Source organism: Thalassophryne amazonica, chromosome 12, assembly GCF_902500255.1.
Source record: "Thalassophryne amazonica chromosome 12, fThaAma1.1, whole genome shotgun sequence".
NCBI lineage: Eukaryota > Metazoa > Chordata > Actinopteri > Batrachoidiformes > Batrachoididae > Thalassophryne > Thalassophryne amazonica.
The window spans coordinates 51,817,336-51,829,338 of record NC_047114.1 but is presented as its reverse complement, the minus strand read 5'-3'; the positions used below and the strand labels follow the sequence as shown (position 1 = coordinate 51,829,338).

The 12,003-nt window shown below is 41.5% G+C and overlaps 1 protein-coding gene across 9 annotated transcripts in view; it reads right to left on the bottom strand.

The window, feature by feature from the left end:
- The window catches only part of ctnnd2b (catenin (cadherin-associated protein), delta 2b), a 638,149-nt gene that overhangs the window by 194,232 nt on the left and 431,914 nt on the right, over positions 1-12,003 (bottom strand). For all 9 annotated transcript variants that reach the window (XM_034183535.1, XM_034183537.1, XM_034183540.1 and 6 more), the window contains one exon: positions 3,155-3,287. In XM_034183535.1, the coding sequence (XP_034039426.1) occupies positions 3,155-3,287 (133 nt within the window). The remainder of the gene's footprint in view (positions 1-3,154; positions 3,288-12,003) is intronic.

Here is a 12,003-nt window from a genome sequence, read left to right as displayed (position 1 = left end):
AACCTTATTAAAAAAAAAAATATGGATTTGAATCACGTGTGCTTGTGTGAGCCAACCTTGAACCTTCATGCGCATGCGTGATTTTTTTTCACGACTGTCGGTTGCGTCATCGCCTGTGAGCAGGCTTTGGAGTGAGGAGTGGTCCACCCCCCTCGGCGGATTTTCATTGTCAGGGAAATGGCTGAGAGACTGCTGCTTTGCTTGATCAAATTTTCTTTAGAAACTGTGAGGCACATCCATGTGGACACCATTCGAGAAATTCAGGTGGTTTTTGGTGAAAATTTTATGGGCTTCAAAGACATTAAGGGATGTTACTGTCGCTTTAAGGATGCCCTCAGCAGCTGTGGGGCGTGCCGCGCTCCAGCTGCCATCGACAGGCTGAACGACTATTTCATTTCTAAACGGATCGCTCTGTGGATCCGTGACCATCGTGTGCACTTTCTCTGGTTATCACAAGAGCTGGGCATCACCCATTTTCCTGCAGATTTCACTTTTAACAAGAGATTTTGTCGTGGAAAGCCAAGCGGACGCTTCGCGCATCATGGTGGATTCGCTGCTGGACCGACACAAAACCACCTCCGTTTTGGTCTCACAGGACGGCTTTGAGATGGCGTTCAGACAGCTGTCGGTGGTTTTTCAGTCAAGTGACTAACCAAGAAATGTGGACGTGCCTGGACATGCCAGAACATGTTCTGTGACGCTTCATCACAGTGTTGTCATGGAAAGGAGCGGACGCTTCGCGCGTCACAACGGCAAGCGAGACAAAGAACACCTCCGTTTCAGAGTGCCAGAAGGACAAGCTGGGACATGCCTTTCAGTGCTTACCAGTTGAGTGAGTATCAGAGAAGGCATGTCCCAGCTTGTCCTTCTGGCACTCTGAAACGGAGGTGTTCTTTGTCTCGCTTGCCGTCATGACACGCGAAGCGTCCGCTCGGTTCCATGACAAAATCTCCTCGTAACAGTGGAATGTGTCGTTCATTTCCAAACTGGACGCTGTGTTTTATCCGGGACGTCGTCTGGACTAGCACAGGAATTGTGAAAAGACATGGACATCAGCACTTGAGACAGACGGCAAATTGAGACAGACGTGCGGAGGAAAGCAACGCCGTGATGAAGCGTCACAGAACATGTTCTGGCATGTCCAGGCATGTCCACAATTTCTTGGAAGGTTCAAGGTTGGCTCACGCAAGCACACGTGATTCAAATCCATATGTTTGTTTGTTTTTTTAAATAAGGTTGGATACTTTTCTAATAGACCTCGTACATATAAGGTCCCACAGTTGACAGTGCATATCAGAGCACAAACCAAGCATGAAGTCCAAGGAATTGTCTGTAGACCTCTGAGACAGGATTGTCTCAAGATTGTCTGAGCATTTCTGCTGCTTTGAAGGTCCCAGTGAGCACAGTGGCCTCCATCAACTCTAAATAGAAGAAGTTCAGATTCACCAGGACTCTTCCTAGAGCTGGCCGCCCGTCTAAACTGAGCAATCAGGGGAGAAAGGCCTTAGTCAAGGAGGTGACCAAGAATCCAATGATCACTCTGTCAGAGCTCCAGCATTCCTCTGTGGACAGACAAGAACTTTCCAGAAGGACAACCATCTCTGCAGCAATCCACCAATCAGGCCTGTATGGTAGAGTGGCCAGACAGAAGCCACTCCTTCATAAAGGCACATCGCAGCCCACCTAGAGTTTGTCCAAAAGCACCTGAAGGACTCTCAGATCATGGGAAACAAAATTCTCTGTTCTGAAGAGACAAAGACTGAACTCTTTGGGCTGAATGCCAGGCATCATTTTTGGAGGAAAACAGGCAACATCCCTACAGTGAAGCATGGTGGTGGCAGCATCATGCTGTGGGGATGCTTTTCCGCAGCAGGAACTGGACAGAGACATCCTGGATGAAACTCGTCTCCAGAGCGCTCTTGACCTCAGACTGGTGCAATGGTTCACCTTTCACCAGAACAATGACCCTAATACACAGCCAAGTTATCAAAGGAGTGGCTTCAGGACAACTCTGTGAATGTCCTTGAGTGACCCAGCCAGAGACCAGACCTGAATCTGATTGAACATCTCTTGAGAGATCTGAAAATCGCTGTGCACCGACGCTCCCCATCCAAGCTGATGGAGCTTGAGAGGTTTTGCAAAGAGAAATGGGCAAAAGTTGCGCCAAGCTTGTGGTATCATATTCAAGAAGACTTGAGGCTGTAATTGTTGCCAAAGGTGCATCAACAAGTACTGAGCATGAATACTTGTGTATTCACACTATATATTCTTAGTTTTTTATTTTTTAGAATTTGCCAAAAAAAAAAAAAAAAAAAACTTTTCTCATGTTGTCATTATGGGGTGTTGAGTAGAATTTTGAGGAAAAAAGTTTTACTCTATTTTGGAATAAAGCTGTAACATAAAATGTGGAAACAGTGAAGCACTGTGAATACTTTGTGGATGCACCGTATACTGTATTTACTTGTAGTAAGGACAGCTGACGATTGAAAGCCTGGATTCTTCTCAGTGATGTAGCCTTCGGCAGCACAGAGTTAAGGACATCTCCTGGAAGAAATAATGCCAATCTTATGTTGACGTCTTCCCCTTGGGTCAACTCTCAAGTTTTTTTTTTTTTTTTTTTTTGTTTTTTTTTTACATTTGTCAAGGAGTGAAAGCTAATTTTCATTTGAGATTGAACATTACCTCCAGCAAAAAAGTTAAATTTTGACAAACAGACTTTGCAGTATTAGAGTTTCTTTAGTTCTACTAATAAGGACATTAGAGGAACAAAAGGGACCACTTACTGTGATTATCATGGTAAATGACCTGTCTCCAAATTTACTTTAATATTTCTTGTTCTGTGTTGTATTGTAGTTCATAGTTTTGTATTCATAGATTGGAAATTGAACATAAGTGGCAATAGTGTCATGTCCAGTTATTTAAATACAGTTTTAGGTGAGGACTGAGAAATCTGTGAGGATTGAGAACTCTTGAGAAATCTGTGAAAAAGGCTGAATTAAAAAATAAAATTCAATGAAAAATACAATTAAAAATACAATTACAAATACAAAATGAAAATACAATACGTATGCATTTGTTTGGACAGCAGTGAGCCTGGGGGCTCTTTCTTGTGGGGGGGGGGGGGGGGGGGGGTTCCTCCTTCAGAGATCAATACCTCAGATTTGATCTTGTTGTCTCCAAAACAGAGGTGCTGGAGGTAGGCAGCAGCATTGGACTGAACTGATGGAAACTGATGCTGCAACATCTGGATCACCTCTGGCAACTCTGGGTCCCTCCAGCCAAACTCCCTGCAAACACACACACACACACACACCTTTGTGCAGAGAAGGCCTTTGTGGATGTGTGTGCATTTTTATGTAGCTGAACCTGTTACTAGGCAACTTGCCCCCCTGCTGTGACCTTGATTTAAAGCACTCACAAGAGAAAATAGAGAATTGAAGCAATGAAATAATGGAAAAAAATCAGGAAATAAGGAAACAAGGAAAAAAAAAATCAAAGGAAAAAAGGAGAGAAGAGGATGAAGAAAAGATGGAAATGGCAAAATTAGAAACAAAAGAAGAGAATATGAAACAAGGAAATAAGGAAGGACAGACAAAGAAGACAGAAAAAGGAATGTAAGAAAAGTGAATAAATGCATGAACAGAAGGAAATAAGGAAATAAAGAAAAGGGCAAAGTGAAGAAAAAGAAGGAAAGATGAAGTAAAGAACAGAAAGAAAACAAGAAGGAAATGAGGAAGGAAAGAAGACAGACAAAGCAAAAATAGAAATGTAAAAGGCACAACCAGAATGAAATAAGGAAACAAAGAAAGAAAATGCAAAATATGGAAGGATGGACAACTGAGGAAAGAAAGAACAAGAAAAAACAAAGGGAATAAAGCAAGCAAGATGGAAATGAGTGAGACAGCAAAAACAAAACACAGAATGTAAATGATAAAGATGGAAATAAAAGAAGAAAGGTAAGAGAAGTAAACGAAAGTAGCATGACAGCAGGGGTAAGAAACAAGTAAAAGGAGGAAGAAAAGTAGAACTAAAAATGGAATGAATCAAGGAAAGGTGCAAGGAAAGGATGTGTGAAGTTGAATGAAAGAATGAAAATCTGTAATAAAGGAGAAGAAAGCAACTAAAACAAGGAAAATAAAAATGAATGAAAAGAGAAGGAAAGACAAATGAAGGATGTAAAAACATGCAAAGAATGAAAACCTGGAGTAAAAAAGGAAAGCAGCTATACAAAGAAAGACGAGAAGAGACAAATATGAAAAGAAGACAAAATTAGAAAAGAAGGAAGGAAAAAGAGAAAAAGAAGGAACAAGCAAAGACCTCTGACATCAATTATGCACACAGAAGGGAATGATGGATTTTTCACATTTGCATTAAAAATTACTTTGACACCACAGAACAAAACACTGAGAGAGAGAGAGCGAGAGAGAGAGATACACCGGTGAAACAATTAACTACAAACACGAAGAAGGTTCTAAAACTATTAGTACACCTGCAAAATTCATATCTAAGAGCTTAGGGGAGCAAAACCAAAAAAGATTGAATATCTGCATTAAAAAATGGCTTGTTTTGTGGATTAGTACATTAGTGGATTTTGTGGACCAGGTCACAAGAGTAACAGCAGTGTGAACTCATTCAAGATAAGAAAGTGATACCTGGACGAAATGATAAGTGATCATGGTGACAAGGGCTTTGACGGACACATGGATGGACACAAGCAGCTGTTTCAAATTTTCACAGAAAGCCCATTTCCTACTACATTGTTCCACAGATGCATGATATGAGGGCACATCTGCATAAACCACTGTAAATGCACTCTGCAAAGCATCATCATTATTTCATGCCTCTGAATGTGAACATCGTGGATACACTCATCATGTGCAGCTGAGTTTTAACCCTTTTTATTTGCATGTATCTGAAGTTTTGTATACATGCAGAGGACTGGCTTCCTTTGTACCTATGTTAAAAAAAAAAATCCTATGTCTTTGATGTATTTTGATGCAGCATCAGTCCAACGTCCCCATGGAGATCACTTCAGTTCAATCTAATCTAATATAAACACAGGCACACACTCACAGGTTCTGCATCCAAACATAAAAGCTAGTGTACACACACACACACACACACACACACACACACACACACACACGCACACACACACACGCACACACACACGCACACACACACACACACACACACACACACACACACACACACACACACACACACACATTCCCTCTAGGGCAACTCGATATGCAGCTTGTAGTGTTATTAGCTAATGCCAAGCACGCACAGCAAATACAAAGCGGCACGCTAATGCAGCAGTAGCACGCACATGCTCTCATTTACACGTGCACACACGGCCATCAAAGGCAGCACAGACGAGCCAGGATTAGAAAGCTTTTGTCTCGAAGTTTCATAATAGGCCAACGGGATAAAGTCACTGTTTGAAAAACAGGGGAAACAGAAAGAATTAAAAAAAAATCATTTCAAGGGGTTTTTTTTATTTAAAAAGAAATCATCCTTTTCCCCTCTCTTTTTAAATCATTTTCTCATTACAGTCTGTTTTTTCTGCCTCCCCCCAGGGACATTCTGTGACAACACAAATGTGTAGCCTCAGCATGAACGTACTGTAGGTACATATCGCTGTTCGGTCTGCGCACACACGAGCACCTGCTGAAATAAACATGATCAGACGTGACATAATCTCGTGGAGGTCACCTTGGAGGTTAATTGCCTGAAATGATATCTCAAGTTACGTCTAAACGAGCTGTGGGTGTGTCTGCGTATGAGAGATTTTTCACATTAGATGGTGAAGCAACAGTGAGGACGGCGCCATGATGTGCAGCCATTAAACTGGACTGATTCAGTTATCACAAAGATTCAGTTAAAAAGCTGATCATTTATTTGGGTTAATCTGATCAACTGGCACGCATGTACTGTAAGAAGGATGTTGCAGTAAATAAATCAATTGTCAATTTGGTGAATGGTGAGTATTTTAATTTGGAAATTGACAGCCAGCTAAATAACAGTGACACACAAGCACAATTTCTTGCTGGCACAAGTTTTCATCATCATCCTGTTCATCGTCTCCATATCTATGGACTTGGTATGTCTGATGGACATTTTCCATGTAGTAGTCCTCCGTGAACTTGTTTTCTTAGAAATCTACTCTGTTCATCCATATCCAGATTGATCCATCCGTTTCTCTTCAGCTGTCCTTGTCTCAATGATCTCATTCAGTGTTACTTATTCATGGTCATTCACTATATTGTCAGCACTTTCCTTTTAAATATATTGTATGTGTGAGATGGCTGTGCAATATGGATATGTGTTATAGGGATATGTGCAATGTGCATGAACCATCTGTGTGAGACTGCTGTGCAATAGGGGTATGTGCAATTTGGATATGTGTATTAGGGATAGGTGCAATATGCATGAGCCATTTGTGCAAGACTGTTGTGTAAAAGGGGTATGTGCTATATTGGTGTGTGTATTGAGTTATGTGCAATATGCATTAGTTATGTAATTATGCCATGGTAGTTTTATTTGTGCAGCTCTTGGAGTCCAAGGCAAATTTTCCTGAAGGGACAATAAAGTGTATCGTATCATCACATGTCCAAACCACTTCAGTCTACTTTACTGTACTTTACTCTTTGAAATCTTACCTACTTCTTCGATCTTAATGTATCCTGCTTTACAAGTCCACACATCCATCTCAGAGATCTCATTTCTCCCACATCCAACTTCTCTTGCTGCACTCCCTTCACTGCCCATGTATCAGCTCCATATATCACAGCTGGGCCGTACCTTTTAAATCTGACCTTCAACCTTCTTCAATCAAACAACACTCATGTCTTCTTTGAGTTATTTCACTCAAACTGCCCTCTCTAGATTATTTCTGCACCCAGTTCTCCATCTTAAAATACCACCGATCATAGGAATTTAAATTTATTCACTCTTTCATTCATTTTCTTGCAAGGTCATTTTATCAATCAACTCAACTTCAATCAACTTTTTTTTTATATAGCGCCAAATCACAACAAACAGTTGCCCCAAGGCGCTTTATATTGTAAGGCAAGGCCATACAATAATTATGAAAAACCCCAACGGTCAAAACGACCCCCTGTGAGCAAGCACTTGGCAACAGTGGGAAGGAAAAACTCCCTCTTAACAGGAAGAAACCTCCAGCAGAACCAGGCTCAGGGAGGGGCAGTCTTCTGCTGAGACTGGTTGGGGCTGAGGGAAAGAACCAGGAAAAAGACATGCTGTGGAGGGGGGCAGAGATCGATCACTAATGATTAAATGCGGAGTGATGCATACAGAGCAAAAAGAGAAAGAAACAGTGCATCATGGGAACCCCCCCACAGTCTACGTCTAAAGCAGCATAACCAAGGGATAGTCCAGGGTCACCCGATCCAGCCCTAACTATAAGCCTTAGCGAAAAGGAAAGTTTTAAGCCTAATCTTAAAAGTAGAGAGGGTATCTGTCTCCCTGATCTGAATTGGGAGCTGGTTCCACAGGAGAGGAGCCTGAAAGCTGAAGGCTCTGCCTCCCATTCTACTCTTACAAACCCTAGGAACTACAAGTAAGCCTGCAGTCTGAGAGCGAAGCGCTCTATTAGGGTGATATGGTACTACGAGGTCCCTAAGATAAGATGGGACCTGATTATTCAAAACCTTATAAGTAAGAAGAAGAATTTTAAATTCTATTCTAGAATTAACAGGAAGCCAATGAAGAGAGGCCAACACGGGTGAGATATGCTCTCTCCTGCTAGTCCCCGTCAGTACTCTAGCTGCAGCATTTTGAATTAACTGAAGGCTTTTCAGGGAACTTTTAGGACAACCTGATAATAAAGAATTACAATAGTCCAGCCTAGAGGAAATAAATGCATGAATTAGTTTTTCAGCATCACTCTGAGACAAGACCTTTCTGATTTTAGAGATATTGCGTAAATGCAAAAAGGCAGTCCTACATATTTGTTTAATATGCGCTTTGAATGACATATCCTGATCAAAAATGACTCCAAGATATCTCACAGTATTACTAGAGGTCAGGGAAATGCCATCCAGAGTAAAGATCTGGTTAGACACCATGCTTCTAAGATTTGTGGGGCCAAGTACAATAACTTCAGTTTTATCTGAGTTTAAAAGCAGGAAATTAGAGGTCATCCATGTCTTTATGTCTGTAAGACAATCCTGCAGTTTAGCTAATTGGTGTGTGTCCTCTGGCTTCATGGATAGATAAAGCTGGGTATCATCTGCGTAACAATGAAAATTTAAGCAGTGCTTTCTAATAATACTGCCTAAGGGAAGCATGTATAAAGTGAATAAAATTGGTCCTAGCACAGAACCTTGTGGAACTCCATAATTAACTTTAGTCTGTGAAGAAGATTCCCCATTTACATGAACAAACTGTAATCTATTAGACAAATATGATTCAAACCACCGCAGCGCAGTGCCTTTAATACCTATGACATGCTCTAATCTCTGTAATAAAATTTTATGGTCAACAGTATCAAAAGCAGCACTGAGGTCCAACAGAACAAGCACAGAGATAAGTCCACTGTCCGAAGCCATAAGAAGATCATTTGTAACCTTCACTAATGCTGTTTCTGTATTATGATGAATTCTAAAACCTGACTGAACCTCTTCAAATAGACCATTCCTCTGCAGGTGATCAGTTAGCTGTTTTACAACTACCCTCTCAAGAATCTTTGAGAGAAAAGGAAGGTTGGAGATTGGCCTATAATTAGCTAAGATAGCTGGGTCAAGTGATGGCTTTTTAAGTAATGGTTTAATTACTGCCACCTTAAAAGCCTGTGGTACATAGCCAACTAACAAAGATAAGTTGATCATATTTAAGATTGAAGCATTAAATAATGGTAGGACTTCCTTGAGCAGCCTGGCAGGAATGGGGTATAATAAACATGTTGATGGTTTGGACGAAGTAACTAATGAAAATAACTCAGACAGAACAATCGGAGAGAAAGAGTCTAACCAAATACCGGCATCACTGAAAGCAGCCAAAGATAACGATACATCTTTGGGATGGTTATGAGTAATTTTTTCTCTAATAGTCAAAATTTTGTTAGCAAAGAAAGTCATGAAGTCATTACTAGTTAAAGTTAATGGAATACTCAGCTCAATAGAGCTCTGACTCTTTGTCAGCCTGGCTACAGTGCTGAAAAGAAACCTGGGGTTGTTCTTATTTTCTTCAATTAGTGATGAGTAGAAAGATGTCCTAGCTTTACGGAGGGCTTTTTTATAGAGCAACAAACTCTTTTTCCAGGCTAAGTGAAGATCTTCTAAATTAGTGAGACGCCATTTCCTCTCCAACTTACGGGTTATCTGCTTTAAGCTACGAGTTTGTGAGTTATACCACGGAGTCAGACACTTCTGATTTAAAGCTCTCTTTTTCAGAGGAGCTACAGCATCCAAAGTTGTCTTCAATGAGGATGTAAAACTATTGACGAGATACTCTATCTCACTTACAGAGTTTAGGTAGCTACTCTGCTCTGTGTTGGTATATGACAATAGAGAACATAAAGAAGGAATCATATCCTTAAACCTAGTTACAGCGCTTTCTGAAAGACTTCTAGTGTAATGAAACTTATTCCCCACTGCAGGGTAGTCCATCAGGGTAAATGTAAATGTTATTAAAAAATGATCAGACAGAAGGGAGTTTTCAGGGAATACTGTTAAGTCTTCTATTTCCATACCATAAGTCAAAACAAGATCTAAGATATGATTAAAGTGGTGGGTGGACTCATTTACTTTTTGAGCAAAGCCAATAGAGTCTAATAATAGATTAAATGCAGTGTTGAGGCTGTCATTCTCAGCATCTGTGTGGATGTTAAAATCGCCCACTATAAGTATCTTATCTGAGCTAAGCACTAAGTCAGACAGAAGGTCTGAAAATTCACAGAGAACGACCAGGTGGACGATAGATAATAACAAATAAAACTGGTTTTTGGGACTTCCAATTTGGATGGAAAAGACTAAGAGACAAGCTTTCAAATGAATTAAAGCTCTGTCTAGGTTTTTGATTAATTAATAAGCTGGAATGGAAGATTGCTGCTAATCCTCCGCCCCGGCCCGTACTACGAGCATTCTGACAGTTAGTGTGACTCGGGGGTGTTGACTCATTTAAACTAACATATTCATCCTGCTGTAACCAGGTTTCTGTTAGGCAGAATAAATCAATACGTTGATCAATTATTATATCATTTACCAACAGGGACTTAGAAGAGAGAGACCTAATGTTTAATAGACCACATTTAACTGTTTTAGTCTGTGGTGCAGTTGAAGGTGCTATATTATTTTTTCTTTTTGAATTTTTTTGCTTAAATAGATTTTTGCTGGTTATTGGTGGTCTGGAAGCAGGCACCGTCTCTACGGGGATGGGGTAATGAGGGGATGGCAGGGGGAGAGAAGCTGCAGAGAGGTGTATAAGACCACAGCTCTGCCTCCTGGTCCCAATGCTAGACAGTCACAGTTTGGAGGATCCAAGAAAATTGGCCAGATTTCTAGAAATGAGAGCTGCTCCATCCAAAGTGGGATGGATGCCGTCTCTCCTAACAAGACCAGGTTTTCCCCAGAAGCTTTGCCAATTATCAATGAAGCCCACCTCATTTTTTGGACACCACTCAGACAGCCAGCAATTCAAGGAGAACATGCGGCTAAACATGTCACTCCCGGTCTGATTGGGGAGGGGCCCAGAGAAAACAACAGAGTCCGACATTGTTTTTGCAAAGTTACACACCGATTTAATGTTAATTTTAGTGACCTCCGATTGGCGTAACCGAGTGTCATTACTGCCGACGTGAATTACAATCTTACCAAATTTACGCTTAGCCTTAGCCAGCAATTTCAAATTTCCTTCAATGTCGCCTGCTCTGGCCCCCGGAAGACAATTGACAATGGTTGCTGGTGTCGCTAACTTCATATTTCTCAAAACAGAGTCGCCAATAACCAGAGTTTGATCCTCGGCGAGTGTATCGTCGAGTGGGGAAAAACGGTTAGAGATGTGCACGGGTTGACGGTGTACACGGGGCTTCTGTTTAGGGCTACGCTTCCTCCTCACAGTCACCCAGTCAGCCTGCTTTCCCGACTGCCCGGGATCCGCCAGGGGGGAACTAACGGTGGCTAAGCCACCTTGGTCCGCACCGACTACAGGGGCCTGGTTAGCTGTAGAATTTTCCACGGTGCGGAGCCGAGTCTCCAATTCGCCCAGCCTGGCCTCCAAAGCTACGAATAAGCTGCACTTATTACAAGTACCATTACTGCTAAAGGAGGCCGAGGAACAACTAAACATTTCACAACCAGAGCAGAAAAGTGCGGGAGAGACAGGAGAAGCCGCCATGCTAAATCGGCTAAAAGCTAGTAGCTACGCAACCTAGTGGATTCCTAAAAACACGCAAAGTGAATAATGTGTAAATAATTTAGAGGTGATTCAGCAGAAGGAGTGCTTTAGTTAAGGCACCAGACAGGCCATGAAGCAGCACAAGTAACGCACGGCAACAGCGAACGCACGACAACAGTGCAAAAATAAAATAAAAATCCACTAGACAGGCTGTGGAGCAGCACAGGTAACGCACGACAACGGTGGTAGAAAATAAAATAAAAATCCACTAGACAGGCTGCGGAGCAGCACAGGTAACGCACGACAACGGTGGTAAAAAAAATAAATAAATAAATAAAAATCCACTAGACAGGCCGTGGAACAGCACAGGTAACGCACGACAACAGTGGTAAAAAATAAAATAAAAATCCACTAGACAGGCTGTGGAGCAGCACAGGTAACGCACGACAACGGTGGCAAAAAAATAAAATAAAAATCCACTAGACAGGCTGCGGAGCAGCACAGGCAACGCACGACAACGGTGGCAAAAAACAAAATAAAAATCCACTAGACAGGCTGTGGAGCAGCACAGGTAACGCACGACAACGGTGGTAAAAAATAAAATAAAAATCCACTAGACAGGCTGTGGAGCAGCACAGGTAA